The sequence below is a fragment of the Haemorhous mexicanus genome, chromosome 5 (genome assembly GCF_027477595.1).
Source record: "Haemorhous mexicanus isolate bHaeMex1 chromosome 5, bHaeMex1.pri, whole genome shotgun sequence".
In the NCBI taxonomy this organism is placed as follows: Eukaryota; Metazoa; Chordata; class Aves; order Passeriformes; family Fringillidae; genus Haemorhous; species Haemorhous mexicanus.
This window is the reverse complement of record NC_082345.1, coordinates 51992078-52018594: the sequence shown is the minus strand read 5'-3', so window position 1 is coordinate 52018594 and position 26517 is coordinate 51992078. Positions and strand designations below refer to the sequence as shown.

General features: G+C 39.7%; 1 protein-coding gene across 3 annotated transcripts in view; it reads right to left on the bottom strand.

The window, feature by feature from the left end:
* ST7 (suppression of tumorigenicity 7) overlaps nt 1-26517 on the bottom strand; it is a 136643-nt gene that overhangs the window by 29340 nt on the left and 80786 nt on the right. For 2 of the 3 annotated variants that reach the window (XM_059847149.1, XM_059847150.1), the window contains exons 3-8: nt 20949-21108; nt 17108-17162; nt 16345-16460; nt 15117-15192; nt 13190-13344; nt 10126-10223 (exon numbers count right to left, since the gene is read on the bottom strand). In XM_059847149.1, coding sequence (XP_059703132.1) covers nt 10126-10223; nt 13190-13344; nt 15117-15192; nt 16345-16460; nt 17108-17162; nt 20949-21108 — 660 coding nt within the window. The remainder of the gene's footprint in view (nt 1-10125; nt 10224-13189; nt 13345-15116; nt 15193-16344; nt 16461-17107; nt 17163-20948; nt 21109-26517) is intronic. The other variant, XM_059847151.1, reaches the window with a different exon arrangement.

The window sequence follows — 26517 nt, the reverse complement described above, 5'->3', positions numbered from 1 at the left end:
TTCTCCTCCATTAAAAAAAAAAAAAGACCACAGACCTTGAGATCTTGATACGCAGATTAAGTGAAAGGGTTTGAGAATAAAATAAAAAGTTTAAGTCATTGTTTGTGAAGAGAAGGAAGCGCAGGTGAAAATTCATATAATTGGATTCATTAGCTAAAGATCCATCCTTAAGTCTACTTCTCTTCATTCTTGCCCTTGCTCACTAGTGGATCTTTAAGAGAGGAAGCTACTATTTGGCAGGAAAGAGCATGACAGAATCTGGCTCTACATAAATGTGATTTAAAGTTCAAAATGAACATCTTGCAAAGAAACCTCTCTAAGGGATTAAGAAAGATTATCCCTGCTCATTGAGAATGAATAATGGCTGGCAAAATAACATTCCCTCCATCAGTGAAGAGAAGGAAAGAGCTGCTAGTTATAGATGTACTCTGGCCAGTAAAAGCTCTTACTCTGGGTCTCTGCCTCTCACTGACATCACTCACTGATTTTTTTTTTTTTGCTATTTTAATTAGGTTCTGTCAGAGTGATAAAGCCTGTCTCAGACAGCAGAGGGATAAAGGTCACTTATTCCTGTCTGGACTGCCAGGCCTCCAAACTGAAGTGTTAATAAAGGTTTCATCTGGGAAAGGTTAAGCGTTAAGAAGTCCAACCCAGTAACACTGAACTCAGTTAATACTGCAGCCTCAAGAATAAAACATCTCTAAGCGACCACTCAGCTATTTGTACACTGACTGTGCATAAATGACAGCATGTTTGCTATTAAAAAAAAGAAAAAGAAGACATGAACTCATTTTTATGTCATATCTGGATGCAGAGTTTCTAGTTCTCACTGCAAATAATTTTCAGTCACAGTAAAAATTTGTTTACTGAGAAACCTGACAGAAAGTAAAGCCACTTGGATGGAAGAATATTATGACAGGTCATCTTTCAGGTCTCATAGTGAAAGCAAACACTGGGAAAGAAAAAACTGCCACACAGGTCTGGTGGCTGGTCAGGGAAGGCCACATGCTGGGTCAAGCTGAGGAGCAGTGGGAGCAGACTGCTCCCACTTGCTTGCTCCCCTCCCTAGCAGATAAAGGGGGAGCTGGTTCATGCCCACATAGAGATGTAAAGATGGACACATTATTCCCGAAGACAAGATGAAAAACACACCCTTGAGTTCCCCAGACCTGTACATCACTGAGCTCTAATTGGGCCTCCAGTTTAAGAGGCACAGACATCCCTTTGCACCCAAATATTTATTTCCTGCAAAGTTACAGACCAGATTTTATTTGCCAGTTTGCTTGGCTTATAAATTTAAATTATTTTTACTTTACTGTAACATGAGAAATAGTTTTATTTGAGTGGCAAGCACTGCACTTCAAGACAAGATGAAGGCTCTGCTATCATTTTTCTCCACACCTTCAGATCTCAAGAGACAGCTACCAAATTCAGCACTTAAGATTTCCTGAGCCACAGAGCCACTACAGCTTTTCACATATACACTACTTAGGACTAAACATGCCATTGTAAAATTCAAGTTGGTTGGTTTCTTGGCTGGCATTAAAGAGAAGTGTTCCACTGAGCTAAACTAATTTTCACACCATGTGAAAGCAGACACCACATGGCTATAAATGTATTCCCTCCTTACAACATGAGGATAGTCATACAGCTGTTGAACATATCGTGCCAAATCTATGTTCACAAGGATTTTACTTGGAACTTCTGTTGGTCAAAATACTTTCTGAAGATCAAAGTCAGACCTGGGGCTGGGTTTGTACATATTCCCTTCCAATTGCTCTGTGTGTTTGGGGGAAGATAGGTACAGGTGTAGAAAGTGGAGCTGCTTTTCTTTGAAAAAGTCATTATGTATTCTGCAAATATACAGAAAAGGCAGTTTTGCAGGTAATTCAGTTTTAATTTTTTAGGTAAATAGCATTTTGGGAAAATAAGTTTGCAGAAAAATTCTCAAAATAAGTCTGACACAATCTGAACATATCTGAACACTAGTTCCAGAAGCACCCTATTCCCAGACTCACTTCAATTCCCATTTCAGGGTGTAGGTTTAATGATTTTGTGATAGATATGAAAAAATTATGATCGGAAAAAATACCTTATGGTACAAGGAAATCCTCATCTGATTTGTTGGATGAGGAACAAGTTTCATCTCCCAAAGGACATTTATTGAAGAAGATTCCCTAAGTGAGAGTATTTCAGTTACTGGCATTTTCATTTAGATCTAATTTTTAAAACATTTTCAAGGAATGTAGCTTTAATGTCTGCATCCATTATTCTCCCTGTGACAACACTAACATCATGAATCAATTAACCAAGAAACATTATTTCTGTAGCAACCCACTAAAACCTCCAGCTTATGCCTGCAACTAGACCTCAGGACTCAAGGGAATACAAAGGTGGACAAATGACTAATGTCATATATAACCTGCTGTTGACACATTTATTCTCCATTTGCATTACTACTGTATGCATGGTCACAAATTTTATGGGCAGGGCATGCAATCATTCATTGCTGCTTGTACTCCTATCTTCTCTACAAACAAACAGTAACATTCGTCACATCAATGTATTCAACCGAATGCATTCATAAAAAGGAAGTGTGAATTTATCTCAAAATAAAGAGACAACAAGAAAACAAGGGGAATTCAATGCAAACAGTGAAACTGCTACAACCTTAATTACTAGTGCATATGTTTCTGCAGTGGGTATCTGAAATGGAAAACTGCCTCCTAAAGAAAGAATGACTGAGGCTGCCATCTTTCAGATGCAGCTGTCCACCAAAACTGAAGGACCAAGCACACAGGATGGATAGCACTGGCATCTTCACAAGTGCTTTGCATAAACTGCTTTCTGGTATATGACCCTAATCGATAAAGTGAACAAGGGTGGGAAAGGTAAAACTCCCAACTATTTCTGAGTAGAAAAACAGAAGTTTCCATTTCTCTGAGCTTCATTGTCTGCAAATGACCTTTGAGATGTCTAAGCTCTGACTGAAGCTCACCCTGGGCTTGAGGCATTGGCAACATGTCACTCCATGCTGACCTTCTGATGTCTAATTAGATACACTAACTCTTAAGTTGTTCTCCTGGCCAGCTCAACTGGCAAGGACAGAAGGGCAGAAACACTATCAGCAGACTAAAGTTAGCATACAAAAAGTCTCAGATGCTTAAAAATGAGTACAACTCCTGGTCCTAAAAATGCAACTCATTTCACCACTGTCTCTTTATGAGTGGGATTCATGTGATAAAAACACATCATAGCTCTTGGAGTTGGAAAAGTATCTAAAACTCACTGGACCTACCTGAATCAAAGTTCTGCTTCATTATAGCAAAAGCGGGATTCTGTCAATTCATTATTTCCTTTAAGTACTGCGTTCCTTTTGGTAAATTATCACTGGTTTGTTTGGAAGCAGCTCTACAGTTACCCTTTTACAGCTCAGAGAGGATACCAGCTAAGAAACCAAATCCGCCAGATCCTGTTGTTTTGAAGCTTGGAAATGATTAGCAGTAGGATCCTTGTATTTTCTTCAAATGCGGAATTCAGGAAATTTGACAAGTTTGGAGTGTCAGAAGAGACCCAGATCCAGTTCACACTAACTCTGGGGTGGCATGGGTTTATAACTTGCCAACACTCCATTTTAAACTTGAATTTAGGCCTAGTGCTGCATAATATTCAAAGACAATATGACTTCTCTTCAGTGTAGGATTAAAAATGAGTAAAGGAAGTAAAAAAAAATCTTACTAAATATGCAAACTTGAAGGAAATATGTTAGAGCATGCAGCCTTTTTGTTCTCTCTTAACTGGAGGATTAAAGTGTTTAGAGTATGACAAGTTCTTTAAGGAATACAATTATGAAAATGCTGTTATTTGGACTATGCTGTAAAAAATGAATATATTTCAGGAATAAAGGGAATTTTAAAGACAGATGTGGCATGAGCCCAGAAGAGCACAAGTTGTTCCAGATTTTATACTTACTACTAAACAATCATGTTATATAAAACGTGTAACAGTTCTAAATTATAATAATGTTTGTTACATCAAACATTAGTAACTTTATAAAGAATGAAAATAAAGTCATTATTCACAGTCCTGCTGAAAAAAATTCCTTTATCTGCATCACAGATTGACAGAATGTTTTGGCTTAGAAAGGACCTTACAGGTCATCTAGTTCAAACCCCCTGCTGAGGGCAGGGATACCATCTACTAGAAATTACCTGCTCATGAAAATTCACATTAAATACATCTAATTCTCCCTGAACGTAAAAGTGACTACTAAGAGGTGGCAAAAGCAGTTGAGAGAAGCAAAATTAATCCCTGAAACAACATCCCAAAGTACTTTCTTTCAGAAACTGACACATTTTTAGAAGTGGATTTTTAAGTGAAAAAAGTGAGGGAAATTATCCAGGAGCTCAAAAATGAGCTAGAATGATCCAAAGAGATGGAAGACCATAATTAAAGTATTATACAAGTCTCTGAATATTGACTGATGCAAGACAGACAAAAAGGAGTCCGGTTACCAGGGCTCCCACCAAGAGTATGTGACAATACCATGTCTTAATAGAATGACAATGCTGGAAACCTGTAATTTATAGGAGAAACATTATTGTCAGTTTAGCTAGTAGTCACCAAATTTTTAGCTTTTGAGAGCTCTGGGCAGAATCACAACCATGACTAAAAGTGAGGGGTCTGAGTCATGTGAAGATAAAGGAAGGGATAAACAGCATAAGGGGAATCACAGAAGTCTCCATTTCAAGAGCACACTGAAATGAGGGATATTCCAACTTGCTCTACCCACTAACCATATCATGTGAATCTGTGAACAAACAAACTGTATTTGAATACAGAGACATAAGAAAATGTTAAAATCAGCATTTATCACTCGCCATTATTGCAGTGCTTGTGGATCAGAAAAAGAATTAACTGAAGATATCAATCTGTGGTGAAGACTGGCAAATGTCACCATTCACAGGAGTAGCAAAATATATGTAAAAGTACAATAGTAAAGAACAGTAAAATCTCTGAGATAACACTGGTCTCATTGAACCAAGTACCTTCCCTTCAAATTTTAAAAAATGGTGCTTGAAACAACTGCTACAGATGTTAATAAAACAAGAATCCCACTCACAGCCTGCCTAACCTGACCTGTGTAACACAAGCCAAAGAGTCTGATTCACTAATCCCTGCCTCAAGCACAGAAGCATTTGGGAGAGACAGACAGTAGCTGTCATGCAAGTAGCTGCAGAAATTGTGTTGTTAAGTTTCTAGGGATCATAACATCTTTATTAGGAATAAGAACTCACTTTGTTTCACACAACTTGATAATTTGAGGTGCAGAACACTGTTCTGGCTACATGTAAGTCTTACTCAAAAAGTAATCAGCAATGCACACAAGAATACAGAATTCAACAGAATCTTGAATAGAAATCCTTATTCAAAGCTCAGCAAAAGAAGTTGCCAAGAAAGTATGCTAGATTTGCAGAACTATCACACCAGCAAAAATCACTAATACAACCGATCAGAAGATAAAAACCCAACCTACCCACATCATTAAAACTGATTTAGTGTGGTTGAGTACCCTTTCAAACCCTTCAAGTAACATAACCTCTTGAACTATTTCACATCCTTAGAGCAGCCCAACTGTTTACAGAACTGTTCATGCAGCCAGTGGAAAAGCATGCAGCACTCTTGACAATACAAGCTGCTTAGGTGTCCTCCGTGGCATAAAAGAGTGACTGTAGGTGAGCACCAAGATGAACACAAAAACACATTCAACTGAAATATCCTCAGCAAGGTTCTCAGAGCTAAATATGTAGAAGCAGACTTCTAGGTCCTTTATCATGGTCAGAAGAGTAATTTCTCAGCAGAAATTACTGATACTAGAAATAAAATACCCTTTTCTGACCCTGAAAAAGTGTTTTTCTTTCTTTCCTTCTCCAGACTTAAGGAAGACCTGGAGACCCTCTTCCCTCCCTAAACCTCACTCAATTCTGAACAAAGTTGCTGAGCATAGAGCAAGTTGCAATTCCACTGTGTCTCAGAAATGAGTACTTAATAAGAACACAAAGCAATCTTCGAGGAAGTGCATGCCCATGAGGCAGGAGATAAATACACTCTAGAATGAGCTTCTTTGATCTTCTCTATGAAGGAGGAAGCAATTAAGAACTTCCACTTGCTTTGTCTACTAGCACACCTTTTGCCTGCCACCCTTCTCTTTCATAAACATACATCTCCCTTCAATTAAAGCTTGTTTCACCAAATATTCTCCACAACAATCCCAAGAAGCTCCAATGAATTTGACAATTCATTTTCTTGCATGGTACATTTTTATCTGGGTACTCCAGTGACCCAGTTAAGAAAAATGACTGTGTTGGCCTGCTCCTGAATTCAGCGGTGCAGTCACTGATTCAGTCGCCCACAAAGCAGAGAGGGAAGTTCCTTTGCATACCCTCCACATCCTCTCTGTTTTCAATCAATGAAAAACACAAGATGCAAACTTAGCACATTCCTGTTTCTTCCATTGTAATGGTGAAGGATTCTGAAAAGAGCAGATGGAAAGCAGGTGGAACAAAAAGCTACCCTTGCTCATCACCACCACTGGCTTGCAACATTGTCCACAAGGAAGATTCAACACAAGTGATATTAAAGATTACTCACAGCCACCATGATGGCCTTTTGCCTCTGCACATACTAAATCCTCCAACATCATTTAGAACAAACTACTTAAAATCCTCCTAACATAATCAGCACAACAAATAAAACAACGAGCACTGTAGACTTTCTCCTCGGGGACAGTAAAAGCAATCTAGTTCCCTCACAGACCATATCACGCTCTGTATAAACAATAATAAAACTGGAATAATTCTGTTGACTGCTTTGGAGTTTTTCCAACAATACACTAATCAAAATGAGATCACAAGTTAACTCAATATATACAAATAGTGACAGCTGCTGGTTTCTATAGCAAAATATAGTAAATAACTATCATCAGAAATACAAGCAAAAGCAACACCTATGTATGATTCCATTACATGCTTCCATGGAAACTACAGGTTTGTAATTCTCATTAATTCAACTGAATGAATTATGTCCAAGCAGCAAAGCCAGCAAAAAAATACTGTCTCAAAATCAATCATAGAAGCAACAGAAATTCCTACCCAGTTTTTTAAAATTAAAGCACCCTTGATTTTAAACAGTTTTTAAAATCAGTTTTTTAACAAGCCCCTGGTTTTAAATACCTTCAATATAATAATAAGAATTATGATTTTCCTATCAGCAGTGTATATAACCATAAAATAAAACTCTTATTTAAGTCACCAACAGCTCATTTTCCTTCCATTAATGTGCTTTACCTAGGATCTCAGTCTTTTCTTACAAAAAATTCAAGTAAGACAAACTAATCCATCAGTAATGTCCTCAAGATGGCCTCATATATGCAATAAATTAAACACTCTCAAATATTTTATTTTTTCGAAGTGGCAAAAACTCACTACATCCCAATCATATTTCCCAGATGGTGTCATGAACCTCTTAACACTTCATTTCCATCATGTTCCATGTCTTGAGAAACCTGTTTTCAATCTTTCAAACACAAACAGGGCCTCCACCCTCTGTTCCCTGATGTTAGATTCAGCAGCCCCAGCCAACATATTCTTCGTACTCTTTTTAGGATTAATAAATTCATCTCCTTCCTCATCAATCACAAAGAAACTTTCAATGACAGATTCATGTTCTTCAAAACTCTCCATAAGTGTACTATTTATGTCTTCTATGAAGAAATGGAGGATATGCATTCATCAGAAGTAAGTAGCTCCAAGGCAGTCTAGGAGAAGCATCTGCAAAGCTGACTTGACCCTTATCTTGCTCCCAGCATATTGGAGCTGTGACCTAGAGTTACTGCTGCTTTAATATTTCATCTAGAGACTTGCTGATTCTCAGCTCTGCTTGCTTAAAATGAAGAGCTGTAAAGGTATCTAATTCAGCTCTGAGAATTTGGCTCAGTGTCTCTATGTGGAAAAACACAGAATGCATTGATCTGAGTTAAAACTCTCTAAGATGAAATTCCATCTTTATACCTCCTTTGTCTTGCATCCAGTCCTTTCATTTTAACAAAACATTCCTGTTGAAGAGTGTTTTTTATTTTTAAATGTCTAATAAATGATGACTTTGTCTCCCTGTTATTGCTGCCTCTCAAAATCCACGTTGTACTTAATTTCTATGATTTTCTATTTTGATTATAAATTTCAGACAATTTTATCTCTAGTTAAAAAATAAGTCCTTCACTAATCAAAGGTCTGTTTCACACTTTGCCTAAGAAATCTAGGACTAGACAGACCACCCAAGTCCCCAGACCAAGTGCTCTGCATACACAACTATCCAAACATATTGACATGAGCAGAAGAATGCTTCACAGAGTATCTGTTCCCCATAGCCCTATCTACAGATCTCAAAACACATTTAGCAGCCCATAGTAAGCTCCAGAATTTGCCATAATTATGATGTGTGATATTTGAAGGGGAAATTCAAAATTTTATCTTTCTTGTGTATTAATGCCAGAACTTAGAATTCCAATGTCTGTCCCAAAAACATTTCAGTATTTGTCCCACAGTGCTTGTGTAACAAAATTCATGAAGAATCAGTGGAGCTGGCTGGACTGAAAACAGTGTTTTTGAAACCAACATTCTCCCAGCTGACCAGAAGACTGCTAAACCAGGTCTTTCTTCCTCAATCCTTCTTTCTCTCACTCCTAACTGTACAATGGCTGGTTTTTTTTTGACAAGCTCTTTTTCAACAACTCTGTCTGGGATTCTAGTGGTTCTGGAGATTAAGAGTTGTGTGCCTGAAGAGTCCCAGCAAGAGTCAGAAAACAAAGTCACTCACCACTTGGCATCTGTAGATACTTAGGATGAGAACCTGCATTATTATTGTGAACTGTGCTCCGTGTTTTCAAAAAATGCTTATGAGTGTTCCAGTTTCAGGAGAAGATGTCAAGTCCTGGATTCCAAGCTGGCAAACACATTTGCCCTACTGCCCCTGATGCAAGTGCCTCAGCTCCAGAGAAAGTCACTTTGCTTTCTACATTAAAATTCCCACTGACACGTAACAAGAATTTCCCTTTTCACTAGGCAGGTTCCTGGACCATTCATCTGAGCTGCCTAAAGCACACTTTACAGGTGCTTCATTTCAGTCTGGAATGAATTTAATTTTGTGCATTTTAAACTTGACACCTGCATCCCAATTTGCAGAACTATGCATCTTGCTGGATTCACCTCTTCCATTTTTTTTTTTGTGGGAGCTGGAATATGAAGTGTAAGAAACAAAGGAAACTGGGAGGTAGTTTTAGCATCATTTGCCCAGAGGTGCAGGACACCATTCCTCCTTCTGTCACAGACTTGCTACCTCAAGTGATGTAAGTCACCCAATCTGCATCCTGGGAATATCACTGAAAGAAATTCTGGGCATTCACTGCTACATCTAAATTTGAGCACTTTACATATTTGAAACACATACACTGCCTAATGTGAACAGCTGCCCCTTCTGCCATCTCCAAAATAGCTACTGTTCAGCATTTCAAGTGTGCAGCTTTGTGGCTTATAACTACCACTGGTAGCTCCCTCCCCTGCCTACAAAGACAGAACACACTCAGAGGGGGGGTCAGTAAATTACAGATTCATAACGTGGGGTTTGACTTTCCAGTGATAGGTTTTGCATGAATAAGTAACACCCTCAGAGCTGAACAGTGTGACACAAACAATGCACAGAGCCAAACTGCAGCTTTGAAGGAGAAAACAGAATACTTAAGACCTGCTTATGAAGTTAGCAACATTCATCACATGGCTCAGACAAAAAAAATGTTACTAACTTCATCATCAAATAATTAAAGACTGCACTTCATTGCACATGTACCAGGATGGGAAATTCAGTCTGCATGAGTAACCATCCATCTGGTATTTGATGTTGCTTTCATAACCCTATAAATAAATGATCACTTAGTCTTTATGTACATTACATATACAAAAGAAGTATCAGCACTGCTGACTGAAGCAGGAGAGGCTGCTAACTTGCAAGAAAATCTATAATTTCTATACTACAATTATGTAAATATCACATGTGAAAGAAATCCGAACTCACATCTCTCATCATTTTCACTGCTTCCCTGGTCCTTCCCAGCTTCCTTGCACACATTGCCAGCCTTCTTTTAATATATACTAACACATTGGTGTCCCTTCCTGTATAAGAGGAAAAAGAAACAGCATTAAGATAAAAGAAAGTTTCATTGAGTATTCCAAACCAAAAGGAAACACAGATTTTTTTTCCATTTTTTCTTACTCACTACCATCAATGCTTTCACAGGAATTTTAATAAAACGTTACCAAAATCTGAAGATTTAGATGTGGCATAATAGACCTGAAATCAGTGGAAATAATTAAGATATACAGTGGCAAAAATAAGTACTCTTGGCTTGGCCTTGCACTGGTGAAATATAAGCAGATCTGAAAGTACAGTTACGTACATGCTTGTCAAAAAGAAGTATTAAAGCAAATCCTCATCCTCTTAAGAATCTTCCTCTTAATGATTAGAAGAAAAGTATACTCTGAACTTTTGGTTTACAGCCTTTATTCATTACCCAATTACCATCCTCAAATTCCTCATACCACTAATTAGGGATGGCAAATTAATGTATTTCAGATATGATAGTCCTGTGTGCCAGAAGATTCCCTAACAGCAAAGATGACAGAAACTGAACAGCAGTTATAATTACTCTCTTGGAGAATTCTTACTCCTTACTTCTCATCCACTTCTAATGTGAACTCTTAAAATGCTTCTGGACCAACAGGAAATGAGTGGACAGATAATAATCTATAAAATTACTGAATCATGAAAATGAAATACACCTGCTACAAATTATCTTTGTGTATAGCATGTGCTCTGTTAAGATTTTAGCCTATTCCTAACATTTTCAAGCCTTTCATAATAAGAACAACATGTGTGCTGAAAACATTCCCAGTACCTACAAATCGTTTTAAAGGTGCGATTAAAATTTTCAAATAGATTAAGCACCAGGTCAAAAGGACTTCCTTTAGAGGAAAAAATAAATAAGGAGAGAAGAATTTCTTTAGCTGTATTCTGTATTACCTAATTCCTTATCTCTCTATTGATTCCTATATATTTAATACACAATTTATTAGTTACATCTGTTTCAACATGTTTATGTAATGTGCCATGAGGTATACATTTCAGGTTAAGCTTCTTTTCAGGATTTTGAGCAGGAATGGTCAAAAGGCATCCACTTACTATGAAATCAAGATATTTTTTCAGGCCAAAATTCTCTGAGGTTACTAATGACTTGGGATGCCTAACATGAGCAACCTTAAAAATAAAGCTGCCCTTGCTTTTAATAAGTTGTCACCTTCTGAAAGAGGGCAAGTTGGGTACTCAAAGTCATCATTTATTCTTTATGGTTTAATAAGATATTTTATGAAGGAGGTGGATGGAACACGTGAATAAAGAGAAACATAAAACAATATGCTGTGGTTCAAGGGATTACAGTGTATTTCATCTTTAAAAGATGAAATGTCTACTCTTCATCCCAGAATTAACTCTAAAGACCAGAAATGGAACGCAGGACTTCTCAGAACCATGGAACTGCAACACAGGTCCCTCCTCCACAGTCTCTCCTCTCCACCTTTGTAAACCATGCAGAAGTCTAGCATATCATCAAAAGAATTCTACGTGAAGCCCCTGTGTCCAAGGCAACATCTGAGACTGGAGATTCTCTAACTTCTGTGGGTGCACACTGACATTTTCAAGGGGAGACCGAGCTGTACAGAATAGTGGAATGATCTAGCCCCTCCTGAAGACACGGTCAGAGCTGGCAGTCACTTTTCAGCCTCCCTGCCGTGTGACAGTGCACTTAGTTTTGTGATTCAGTGGTTACTTCCTCTGCTGCAGTACTGAAGGGTGTCAAATCTGATGATGACAGCAGCCACCTAGCACACACAGGTTACAGAAATACCATACTTGTATCTGCCTGCACAAACTTTCCCAGGTTACCTTGGACAAAAACATCGTGACAGTGCTTACTAACCACTTATTGTGTACTTTTCATAGAATTGTTGCACTCAGGATGGATTGAATGCACAAATTAAGGTTTCATGGACAACCATAAGCCTGCTAGAGCCCAAAAATTGCTTCAAGAGCTCAGATGCTTTCTATTTTTACTTTCAACAAAAATGAACAAATCATCCTAAATATGATTTTACAAACAACAAATGCTTAAAATACTATCCCCAAGCTTTAGGAAACCTCAGGTTTTCTGGTATAGACTTGCATACACAATCGAAACCAGTGATCAGAGACAATTTTACTATGTACAATTTTTATCAGTAATCTTCAAATTATGGAGGATAGCCAGAGGCTGTGAAATCAGGTCCTGAGAAACCTGAAGATGCCCAAAAGTATGCTAGTGCTTGTATTTATGTAATTAATTTGTGTTAATTTTGCCTAAGGTATCGACTGTAGTCTAGAAATAACCTTGACTGTTTTCTTTATTATCTTTTTTGTCATTTACTGTCAGTGAATGTATTTTCTTAGATTTAAGATAAACCTGTTTATTCAAACTTTTTAGAAAAGTAATAAAAATCTAGACTTCCAATTAAAGCACTTTACTACTCCAGTTTTTAAATTTTAGGCTTCTGTGACCTTTCTTAATAAATGCAACTAACTACCAATGTCCCACTGGCTAATGGGTCTCATTAACTTTTACACAGAACAACGCAGTGTAAGCATTTACCCCCAGAGCTGATGGAAAAAAGCAGGCAAAGCATCACTTCACTCCCGTTTACACCATTCTATACTGCCTTTTCACAACATGAGCCCAGTCTGCAAAAAGGCAACTTCCTTAAAGGGTGTTCAGCTTTTTTTAAATGTCATATCTCTTTGGCTCTGATACCTTTTCTTTTCTGTTAAGTACATGCTTATGCATCTTCTGCCATGACAAAATAAAGGTACATCTGTAATCTGAGCATTGACATCTCAGCAACAACACAAGCAAAAACACTAAAACAGAATAGTCTGGCTCTAGGACCACATTCCAGCCAATGCCAAACACTGAGTACATAGTTCTTAGGGGGAAAACAAAAAACCCCAAATCCAAAGAACTCTTTGGAAGTTCTTTCCTTCCTAAAAAACTTACTGTGTTGGGCTTCATATTGGGCACCATGGTGCTGTAGCTGCTGGCTGCGCCTGTAACAGCCCTCTCCAGCTTTCAGAGCCTGCTTGAACAGCTTCTCTGCCTCTACAATTGTTGTTGCTTCCTCTTCAGCTAAGAGGATATAAGCAGTAGCACACCTGCAAAAATATCAAAAGAAAAACCATGAGAAAGGTATCTGATGTAAAAACTGTTTGAAGACATGCAGACTGGAAAGGATGTACTAAATACAGAGGCAAGGAAATGTTGTCCATGTACCTTTCTGATGAACTATTCCAATGAATAATAATTCTGTCAACAACACCATGACTCTCATTTTTAGGTACTCTATCACTCAGCCCTTGAGTACACCCACTGACAACTGTCCCAGAAAGTAAAGCAGCTGTCTCACTAAGCCTACATCCCTAAAACTCCTTCTGGAAATCAAGACTAGTTTTATGGACTATTGTTTTAATATAAACCATATCCCTTACTGTAATGATATGAAAAGAATCAACAGAACTGCAACACTTGCCATATAAAAAGAACTGATTATAGATGTAGTTGTAAAGATAAAACAACAACAACAACAACAAAGAAAACCCAACCCAGACCAAACATAAACCTAAAAAAGCAATGTGCCCTTGCAGCAGAGCTGCACTAGAAGTGTTTCCAGCAGGCTGAGGGATCCTTACCCTCTAGTCAGCCCTGATGAGGCCACATGTGGGTGTGCTGTGTCCAGCTCTGGGCTCCCCAGTACAAGGGGGACATGGACATGCAGAGAGTCTAATGAAGGTGATTAGGGACTGAGGCTTCTCACATTTGAGAAAAGGCTCAGAGAGCTAGGACTGCTCAGTCTGGAGAAGAAAAGGCTTTGGGGGAATTTGTCAAAGTTTGTAAATACCTGCAGTGAGGGGGCAAAGAGGAAAGCGCCAGGCTTCTTTTAGTGGTTCCCAGTGACAGGACCAGAGGCAATAGGCACAAAATGAAACACAGGAGCTTCCCCCTGAATCTCAGAACCACTTTTTTTACTGTAAAGGTGACTGAGCACTGGAACAAGCTGTCCAAGGAAGTTGTCAAGTCTCTCTCCTTGGAGACATTCAAAAGGCTGCTGGGCATGTTTTTGTGCAATGCATTGTTGGTGGCCCTGTTTGAAGGGAGACATTGCATACTGACCTCCAGAAATCTCTGCTAACCTCAACCATTCTGTAATTCTGTGAAATGTGAGTAGGACAGGCTTATAGCTCGCTTTTTCCTTCTATGCATGTTAAATCACTATACAAGACAAAAAAATTCTTTGTTTTCTTCTGATGAAACACCTGAAGGACTATCTGTAAAGCACCAGTTTATGGAATTCTAGAAGGTAGCAATCTCACAAGGGATTCCTTTAATGCATGCTAGCAGCATTTATACAGTTTGCCATATCAATAAATCATCACAGCACTGAGTTTATTGTGGGATCTCAAAATACTACACTTCTCATTGAAAAAATAAATAACAGACTCAAGGACCAAAAGTCACAGCAAATTACATCATGTTCTCTCATACTATGAAACGAGTGTTTCAGAATGTGTTTATGAGTCTCCTCTTTCCTGCTTCTGTTCTTGATGACTGAGAAATCCAAAAGGGAACTCTCCATCCTGTAAATGCATATTTCATATGCTCATCAGGAGGTAACTTAATTAGCATTTTTCTATGCTGTTCCAAAGCCTGCTGACATCAATGGGAAGACTCCCATTGTCATCACTACCCTAAGGATCTTCTGGGTAGCTAGCACGACATGCAGCTGTGCTGATTTCCTTCTGTTGTAAGCCTTCCTTTTACAGGCCTGTAATCGTGGTTAAAAATTACTACAGCAAACCCCCAGCCTTAAAATATCATCAAATGGATTTTTAAAAGACAGGAAATAAATCTTAATGTTGTTGTCACTCACTCATTCAATTCCAAAGCTTCGTGTGCTGCAGAAATTCGGGCTTGAGGATTTCTCTCTCTCCAGGCTTTTTGCATTACTAGTCAATAAACAAAGGAGGAGACAGAAATTTCAGTTATTAAAGGATTAATAAGGAGAATCTACTGCATTATAACAAAAGAATTTATTGATCTCAGCCTAACTCACTACAGAGCATTTCATATGGCTCAGTTATCATTCAAAAAGACACATAAAACACAGGAGCTTTTGTCCCAAATACTCAGTGTTTTTTCTTTTCATTTAATTCAACTTTCTTCTAGGAGAAAGTCTGGCTGAGAGATCAGGCTGTCTGCATTGCCAAGTATAGAGGTGACAAGCAGCTACTTCCTCTTGGTGTAGTAGATTCCACAGGGAACAAAACAATAAAGGGATAGTTGGGGTTCTTATTCTAGCTCCTCACTGAGCTGTTGCTTTGTGTGAATACTAAATAGAAACAACTTCCAGGCTAATATTATCACCTCATAATTACACCACTGAGTTCAGATAACAGGATTCACGTTTATCATGCGCCAAAAACCATATTATGCTCTCCTATGTAACTATGCCTTCAGAATGGAGCACCCAACTGTTAGTATCCCTCCCTTCCTAAGAGATAAAGATTTATTTCTTCAGAGGCAAATTCTAATGACTGAAATCATTGTTGTATATTTTTAGTAGAATAAAAGTCTGCATATGGACTTCACAGTACAGGCTTAACACAACAAAAGCTGCTTATACAAATTCAGTTGTAAATGTGCCGTTCCCATTTTTTACAGACCTAACCTAACAACATCAGGGAATGAAACACGGGTCTCAAATTTTACATCAGCTCTCTCTCTTCTGTCAGTGTAGACTAAATGGAACCTGGATAATGCAACTCAACCTACTGCACTACAGCTGGAGGCAAATTAATCTATGTATGTTTGAAGCCACTGCAAGAAAGAGGACGAAAGGAACAAGCCTTTACACTTTAAATGATCTTGAATGAGTCCAGCAACTCAGCAGAACAACACAGCAACACGAATTAGATCGTTTACATATATAGACACTTGTTCAGACCTAGAATTCTATAAATTCAACAACAGTGGTTTCTCAGCACAATTAAACTTTTCTTATCTACATGAAAGAGCTGATGTCTCACTGCATTTTTCTTGCATCAGTTTAAATCAGCCATTAATCTATTATTAATCCAGCTGTTCACAAGGTCTCTTACTAGCATCTGCAGGCCGTAAATGATCTGTGTCACAGGTAAAGAATGTCTGATGGTCCTGTGCTGAAAGATTCATATCGTAGTAAGTCAAAGGTTCTCTTCCTGTTACCCATGTATACCTGCAAACATGCCAACAAAGAGACATTTTGGTTAATGAGGTCACACTTGGCAAAACAAATCCACAAAAGAAACCCAGACCTTTGAGACAGGCACAGCCAAGTAAGTTCACCTGGCCAATCTTCTAACCAATATACCAATATATTTCACCAATATATTGGTGAAATACAGTATATGTATGTATATATATATGCATTTCACTGTACTGGGATGGCGCAATGGTAGCTGAGCCTAAGTGAATGAGGATGTTGAAGAGTACACACTGGAACTCAGTAACACATGTATTCAAATATATGTGGACTCCATGAAACCCGTATGGAATTCATTCGGATTTTTGCTATAATGGATTTGAACAGAAATGCTGCATTAACACCAGATACAACACACTTAGGTTACCCCATCTTTTTTTATAAGGTTGCCCAAAATTCGAGAAATAGCAAATATTAGAGAAATAAGAAAGTGCATCAGCATAAATTTAGATTCCTTTTAATTCAGGAATAATTTTATGAATTACAGAAAAACCTGACATGAGTGCATTTATACACAGTTGATTTTGTTTTTTCATCTCTTAAGTTAGATTAATGGAAAAGTACAGTTAAGCTCCTTAAGCCAGTACTATGCCTGAAAACTGTAATTTTGTAGCACCTACCGATTATATTCAGCTCCTCTGAACAGATTTAAAGGATTTCGCCAGACTTTGCATTCTGTAAGAAGCAGACACACACATAATTAATCTCTCACAAATTACAATGGTACTTGAGGTTTATAAAAAACACCAGTTACCACACAATGAGGCTTATCAAATGGCTTATTTTTTATAGGTGCAAATGCAAAAACCCATCAAGAGCACCGAGATGAAGGTAATCAGACTGTTCTTCCTTCCTTAAATAATAATTTAATTATAAATTAGTGTCAACAAATGCAATCATTCCAGACAAATAACTGCTAACAAAGCCCCAAATGCCACATGAAAAGATAATACTGATTAGTTCCAGGACTCACATTTACCATAATGCAGAACTGAAGAGGGATCACACTGGGTTATTGCACTGAAAAAACAGCAATTAACTCAGTCCCTACGGACTTGTTATTTCTCCAGAAAAACATCACTGTCCAGTTAATGCTGTAAATCACTGTGAATCTCAGCTACAGTTGCCAAATTTAATTCCTCCTTAGTTTGTGAAGTAAAAATCCATGGAAACATCTGCTGATCTTACTTAAGATAGAAGCAGATGCTGAAATTGATTGGCAGAGAAAAGTTGATTGCATTCCAAAGGTTTCAGAATATTAGAACATTTTATAGATTTCCCTTGGGGGAAAAATTGTGAATTTTTCACACTACAAGAAGTAAGAGATATGGAAATCAACAATGCAATTTAAAGCAAAAATTGAAAAAATATCATCAAATTGTACAGCCTTTGAAACAACGAGGTCTTGATTCTGGCTTTTCCTTTAATTTAGCACCAGATTTATTCTCTTAACTTTCAACAAAGACAATTCACTCCAGTGAAGGTGAGACCAGAATAACCCCCACTATTTGCACAAAGACTCACTGAGTGGCAGGATGTCATTCCACCTCAGGTCTGCTACTGCATCACCCTTTACATGGGGCTCTGCAAAAGCTCACCAGTAACACTGGCCCTCCAGCATTTCACTAGGTGCTTTCTACTAAAAATGTTAACCAGTATATATATATATTTTTTTTTTTCTCCCTATGAATTTTTCTGACATTATTTCTGAAGGGGTCAAACCAACAGTTTTCTGGTATTATATTGAATCAGAAGGGTGTCCTTATGGTAACAAACATGCATGTTCCCTTTATGCCTGTTCTGTTAGGAGAAGAAGTACTGAACAGCAAGTCAAGTCCTCCTCTTTTCTCATGGACACAGGTCCTACATTTGAGTATGGGGCTACAGTGGCATGGAGAGAAAGCATTTTGCATAAATTATTCACAATAACAGAAGGAGACCCTCAGCAACACAGAAACCAGTCAAGTGGAATAGGAGGGGGGCCCTCAGTTTGCTGGCTACCCAGCAAGTGCGTGGAACAGACATAGGAACAGGCAGACTTTAGGGAAGAGGCATCTTTGAAGTACACATTTCAGCTAATATTAGAAAGTTCCACTGGTTTACTCAGCAGAAATACTTGAGTGACATTCTGCTGTGCTCTGTAGTGCAGCCAGAGAGCATGGCTGTTTGACAAGCTTCAATCCCACAGTTTTTACATAACAGGACTTCCAGACCATTATAAATATTAAACCAACATCAGACTTCTCAGTTCCAGGTGTCTTGACCTGCTCTGTTTGCAACCAATGAGAATGGGTAACAACCATCTGATTGCAGTGACACTTTTTGTTCACCCTATTTGAATTCAAGTGGTTACGCTTCATCCAAAGTATGAAGTATCTTGGCACTGTAGCAGGGAAAGCTTAAAGTGAGCAACAAGAAGGGGAAGTAAAGAAGGCCTTTTGTTGCCACCTGAAGGCACAAATAACAGGCTATCCACACAGACACGCTGTCCAGAGACACTGAGAGTCCCAGCTCAGTGTCAATGCACTGAAAGCAAACACACTCCTTCACTATTTCTTTGTATCAGAAAATTCAAGATGCTTGTGTGAACCTCACTGGTTAAAATACTGTGCCTTTGCTTTAAAATGACAGGAGTTATTTTGAGCTGCTGAAGTGTGACTGAGCCCATGATAAGTGCACACAGGTGGTTCCAAGCCATCCTGTGCTTTCTGCCAGTTCACCCAAATCTAATATCCTGGACCATGCAGTGCTGCTATTCACAGCCTCTCTTCAGTGAGAATGGCAACAGCTGAATTTGCTGTGCTACATGGAGGCTTCCTTAAGTAGACTTAGTAAATAACAAGGTTTTGTGAAGCCACCTATATTATTTAACATGTAAGTTCAGAGCTAATTTTTGTTTGCCTGTTTTCATGCACACTGAGGAAATGAGATAAAATCTGCCAGGTACAGACATAGGGAGCTCAGCAGCAGAACAATGTTTTCTCCACAAGTGAATTTTTTTTCTTTCCATTCACTTTTCTTCACTAGTAAATTCTGATATATTCTAAAAGCCTGTAGATGAAATAAATTTAATAAAATTCTGGTTGATTCTAGGGCCACATCCCTGAGATGTAAGCAAGCTTGTAAGCAAAGCTAGGACTGAGACAAATAAGCTTCATTTTACAGATGAGGAACACAAACCCAGACACTACTGCCCTGACTTTAACAGTGAGTACCTCCCACTCAAGCCAGAAGCAACAACATACCAGCATTTTCATCACTCATGGGCTAATTTTTCAATCCCCAGGCAGCTAAGTCACTCAATTAGGGAGACAAGTTCCTCTGTGGCTCCTTCTGCCCACAAATTTCAGCGCTTAAGGGGCTGATTCATTTTAGGCAGGCTGGGACCATTGCCCAGGCACCTGACTCAAAGTGCCTCAGGCTTGAAGGACTTTGGGTCCGATGCCCTCACTCCTTGCACTGAAACTTGTAGGGGATGTGAATGCCTGGAAGCTTGTAAAACTCAGGCCACAGATGCCTGAAATCATGCCTCCTAAACTGGAGGCCTCTTAAAAAAGCCTGACTATGTTAGGACTTGTCCAAAGTCACAAAGCAAATCTGTTGCAGACTCAGGAACGTAACAAGCCCTTAAGCTGTTAAAAGCCACCCTGCTTCCACTTACTAAGTTGGATTGAAATCCAAATGTTGTTTACATCCTACTTACAAAATGTAATTTTTTATTTTTTTTTATAAAAAAGTGATGCAAAGCCAGATGAACATTGCTAACTTCTTAGTCTGATTATTTTTTTAAACAACTTTGTTGTTACTTAAAATGATTTCACTAAAAGTACTGCCTGCCTTTAGAATGACAGAATCAGACAATTGGTTGAGCTGGAAGGGACCACAGTGGCTGACTTCATCCAACCTCCAACCTCCCTGCTCAAACAGGGCCATCCCAGAGCACATGGCACAGGATTGCATTCCGATGGTGCTAGAATATCTCCAGGGAAGGAGACTCCACAGCCTCTCTGGGTAACCTGACTGTGCATGGTCACCTGCACAGTACAGAAGTTCTTTCTCATACTCAGGTGTAACTTCCTGTGCACCGGGTTCTGCCCATTGCCTTTTGTCTTATTGCTCGGCACCACCGAGCTCCATCCCTTTGATACCCTCTCTTCACATAGACCTTGATCAGGTCCCCTCGCATTGCCTCTTCTCGAGGCTGAACAGGCCCAGCTCCCTCAGCCTTCCCTCCTAAGAGACGCTCCAGCGTCTCTTTGTCCAATCATCTTTGGTATGGACAAAGGACACTGCAGAAAGGGCACGGGCAATTTCGCAGGGTTTTCACAACACGGAGAAAACAAATGCATTAACCGCGCAGCCTGAACCAAACACACACCGCGGGAATTCGGAAGGGTGCAATGAGCCGCTACCGAGGAGGCAGCAGGAGCAGGAGCCCGGGCCGGGCGCGGCGCCGCTCACCTGAGACGCTCTGGCGGTTCGAGTCCGCGTCCCCGCCGGCGGCGCTGGCGGCGCTGGGCGCGCTGTTGTCCACCCCGCCCAGCAGGGGGCGCAGGTGGCTCACCGAGACCTGCTCGATGAAGGAGGTGCCGTACTTGCGGAAGTACCACCACTCGAAGATCTGCAAGGCACACACGCCGTCAGGGCCGCCGGCCTCCGCCCCGACTCCAGCCCGCCCCTCGCCCCGACTCCAGCCCGCTCCTCCGCCCGCCCCTCCGCCCCGACGGCAGCCCGCTCCTCCCTCCCAGCGCTGCGCCGCAGCCCGAGAAGCGAGGAGGGAGCCGCGGCCGCTCCGCGGCCTCCCTGCCCGAGCACACGGAGAAGATAAATGTGACCCAAGTTTAGGTGGAACATCTCGAATCTTGTCAACGCAATGTTGAATTATTTTTTTTTTTTTTTAACCCAAATAAGCTCTATAACCTCAAATTGTTTCAGCTGTTAGGCCTCTTTCTTTAAGTTTACGTCTAGAGCACACCTCCCCACTGGGCCGGATGTCAGGCACGCCGGTAGGATGCTGCAGCCAGGGGTGAGCCTGCCTCGCCTTGCCTCAACTCCCTCTGCAGTCCAGGGAATGTGAGGGAAAGCAGGCTTGCTTGTTTCCCCAGAACATGCTTCCAGAGAGTTTAATTTAAAATGAGTTTAATTTCCAAAGAATTTAATAAAAAAAAAAAAAAGTTAAAAATGCCAAACAAACTCCAGGAAGCTGATTCCTGTTCCTTTCAGGATTTTCCACCCCCTAGCTGAACTGTTTTATTTTGTTTGGCTGACTTGGGCTGACTCTGAATTAATTTTATTTTCAAGCATTTGGTTGAGCTAGCAAACCAGGAAAAATAATTTATTTACAGAACTCTACTTGGAAAATAATTTCACAACCTAAGAGAACACCTTGTAATTGAAATTATACACATAAACATGTATCTGTGGTATTTTCACAAAAAATATATTACTCAGAATACACACATTTCAGGAAACCACATAAACCTGGAAATGAAGAATAATTCATATAAATATGGAAAAGGTTTAGACTGTAAAAATTGTAAAGAAACTCATGCTTATAATGAATAGATAAGTTGCACTTGAATCATCACCCAAACATCTACATACCACAGGAGACAAAAGCAAATCTAAGGAGTTTTGAGAAATTTGGCAGGATTTTGCAATAAAGATTACACTAAAAATTGGGAACAAACAGTTTCTGCCCTTCCGTTTTCCTTGGTATCATCATGTGTTACACCAGTCCTGAAAGCTTTGATAAAATCTCTTCCTACTAGGCACAGACAACAATAAGGGAAAGGATTGTGTTCACATCCTTGTCACCATCAGTGTGCTGTTGGGCAGGTTTTGGTGGGTCAGTCAATAGACAGCAGGCTCTGGAAGGCCTCTTCGGGGTCTGCCTGCTCCAGAAAAGTTCAGGCCAGGCTTCACATGCTTCTTTCTTCAATTTTTTTAAAGTTCTCTTGACCTCTTTATATAGTTGAAATTACTTCTGTCTCCATGAAATTGGACTGTCTGTAGACAAGACATACTTTTTACCCCACCCCCTTTTTTAAAAGAGGGGGAAATAAATTTTCTGACATAGAAGGAAAATGTTTCTCTCCAAAAGATGCTCCAAATACATTCTGCACTGAGGCTTCCCTTGAATTTAAATGTGTTGTTAAAGCATCTAGAGGATTCATATGGAAGGACTCTATCTGTACAGGAGTGAAAGGGAATGAATGTGTGAATATGTGAACTCGTCTCAAGGGTGGCTACTTGAGATGAGTTCACACGAGATTGTGTGGCAGCTCTGGAGATCACTTCCCAGAATAATCTAATGGCATTTCTGGGAGACATCAACAAGAATGGAGATGGGAAGAAGACAGAAGGACTATGTGAACACATATAATTTGAGAAAATAAACAGATGGTCATAGAGAAACCAGAGCATTAACATATTCAGATATTTGTGAACTCTTTCCCACCCAAGTCACCAAAACCCCACACAACCTGGACAGTTCCTCCTTACACAGAGTCTGAGGTGCATTTGTCACTGTTCTGGTTCCACTGGCATGTGCCCACAGCAGCAGCCAAGTGGGAATGCCAAGTGCCAAGGAGAGAATGCTGATGCAGTGTCACTGAACACTTGTTCCACACCACTGATAGGCTTCCCCTGGCATGCATCACTGTCTCTGAATGCTGGAGATGGTGGACAGGGAACTGGCACAGGAGTGTCAGCTTTGATTTTAGCTATTCTCATGCTCTTAGGCACACCACACTTTTTAAAGGGGTAAAGTTTTTATCTTATGATTTAAGAGAGCATCATAAGCATGTGGCTGACTGTAAGATACAGTCAGAGATCTGCTGTGAACATTTGTTTGCCCTGTCTTTGAAAACCCTGGAACAAAGCAAGGCACAAAAGCCACACTTCCACCTGTCCAAAGCCTCAGAGGGAGAGTGTGCTAGGAATGAAGGATTTTATAGTCTTGCACTGAGGCAAGGGACACTCAGGAAGAATTTCACTACAGCCTAAGTCAGGGACTCAGGCACAGCTGCCAGACTGTTGTGCAAAACTCAGACCATATCTAACAAGCTTTGTACTTTCTCTAAGAGAGGAAATAAAAAAGGTTTTGCAAAATGTGCTAATAAATTCTCGCTCATTATTTTAGTCATGATCAGCTTTTAGATGAGGTCAGTAAACCCAGAGAGGGAGTGAGCAGCACAAAAAGACACTTGAGCCCATTTGTCCTGCACAAATGTATACCAGCTGGGAAGCTGTCACACTGAATTTCAATGAAACTGAGGGGACAATCACAAAGAACATGCATATACATAATGTAATCTCTGCTACAGTTCAGCTGAGTGACAGAAACTTGCTCAAACATGTGACACAGCTGTAAGTCTGCATCCTTAGACTTACAAATACATTAATTATTTTTAAAAATGCTCATAAATTGTTTAAGGCAGATTTGAAAAATATTTGCTATGTTGAGTGAATCCAATGCCAGGAAACATCAGCCAGATCTCAATGCATACTGTCTCTTAGAAATTAAAGCCATAAATCATCCTCATCATCACAAGCCTTTGCTTGGAGTGATTTGTTCAGCATGTATGAAAAGGTAAAATCTGTAATTTGGTACTTAAGTCAAAACAATAAATTCTTTTGAGAGAATTTTTGCATCTTAGCATCATCTGGTTTGAAACTCAATTTCTATAAATCAGACTTGACTTCTAACTGCATCATCTAGTTTGAAAGCCATGTGAAGTCAACAATCTTCTGACAGTTCAGCAGATGAGAGATCATCTGATAGAATAAATTACTATAAGGATTAATTACTCATTGACAGAGATCTGGAGTAGAGAGGAAATTTATCAGAAAGGTAATTTCTGCACCACCTCTGAAAGAAAAAGCCACCTTATTTCTGTCATATACATACAGTGGGATGGGAGCTCATCTTCAAAGATCTCCCCTTCACAGCAGGGGCAAACTTATTGGGGGTCTTTCTAGTTGGTGCCTGTGCTTTCAAACTGAAACAAGGTCAAACATCTCCAAACTCTCAAGGGATTTTTGGGACCATAATGTTCCCAAGGGCCAAGTTAAAGCCCTGCTCTGAACATTTCCCGCTTTGTGCATTAAGAAGTGCAATTGAGAATTCTTATTTTTAAATCTGGTATAGGTATTGCTTAATGTGAGAGTATTTGATTTTGGAAACATTGTCTTCTTAATGTACTTCTCTTCCCTTCTGCAATGAAAATGTTATAGTCATCATCTTTCTTATCTCTGCTCTCACATACAAACAATCCCAGATAATTTTATTTAGCTCTGTAGCAATGAATCTATTCCACATCACTTGGCCATCAGATCTGATCTTCCTGCACAGTTTTTCAGAACAGATATCCCATTATATATGCATCAATTCACAAGGGATGGTTTTGGCAGTGGTTCTCACTGGACCAAGGAGCAATGTCTGTCCATGACCTGAATTATGCTTTTCTGTTTCTCACATCTGAGACAGGCATCCTCTCTTAGAGCAAACACTATCATTCCCTCCTAGTGTATGTGTACGGAGTCTTCAACAGAAGCAGGAAAGGATTTCATTTGCCAGCAACTTCCACAGCTCAGATTTCTCTTTCAGCCTAGTAATGAGACTTTCAGGTCTCAGATGGGTAGATTTGGAGTACTCTTTAACCAATCTAATGGATTTAAAGGAAACTTACTCTCTGGAGGAAGAGAGTAAGTATAGTGCTGGCAAGACTTGATTCCATGGTTAACCCTATTTTATAAATAAAAGGGACCACAACACAGGTTTGGTTCAAATAATCCATGCTGTTTGTTTGCAGGCACACTACCTGGCCTGTGTCAACTCTCCCAGGCAATGACTGCAAATGTTCCAGGTGTATTACAGCCCAGGGGCTGTTTCCAGTAGACACTATGGAAAAGGCCATCCATGTTTTGGGAAGCAAGAGTGTTTATTCATATGAATGTGACTATACAATGCTACTTGCCTTCCAACAAAGCAAGCTGCTGGTCTGTTTTATTTAGCTGTTAGGGTTAGCCAGTGACTCCTGATCCTCCAGTCCTGCCCATCCTGGATCTAGGAAACAGCTTGCCTCTGACCATGCTGAGTGTCCTTGATGACAGCCTTGAAGGATAAGCACAGCCTTTCCTTCTAAATTAAATACACCCACTCAGCATCCTCTCAGACTCTGCTCCTGGTTACTGAACCTCCATTCGTCTCATCTCAAAGAGTTAGCAGGAGAACATACACACAGTGCTAGTGGGCAGCATATTCAAAATAAAAAGCTGTTTACTTCACCCACCTCTGGAAATACAGAAACTTAAAAGACAATAACATATTGCCAGGATTAAGTGTATTACTTCTCTCAACACTGTGTAGACCCCACCTAGTTATGATAGCATTTTCTTGTCTGTGGACTGGGTTACAGCCTGCCTTCCAATCGACCCTTCCTCTCTCATCTGCTCCTTGGCAAGTGTTTCCAGTTTCTTAGGAATTCCCTTCAATGATTCTGCCCTTCCTGAGCTTGAGCCTTCTCTGAGCAGAGCAGAAATTTTGAATAGTTACCATGTATTGCTTTTCAGCCCTCAAAGACTGTCCCTGCACAATTGCCAGACTTTTGCAGAGCCTGGGGCAGCACCCAGAACTCAGCCACCTTTCGGCTCTCTGCAGCACACTACACAAAGGTAGTGAAACAATTAGTATCAACAGAAAATAAGTCCTGTGTTACTCAGGTTCTCTCTCAGACTTCCTGTACTGGTACCATTACCAGTGGTTGGCTACAAAAGGCTGTGACTCTGACAGCATGCTACATACTTGGGTGATAGCAAACAGCCTACCTGCTCAGTGCTAGGCAGTGTCTAGATTAATGCTCTACCTCTGTAGGCTGGCTTTCTAATTCTTGCATCTGAAAGACCTGGTATTTGTTCATTGCAGAATGTTTTTCATTGTGTAGCAGAAGACACTACTCTCCCAAGCTCAGAAATAGAATAATGAGGAATTCTTGTGAAGATTAGGTCTGAGGTTCGCTTCTACCTG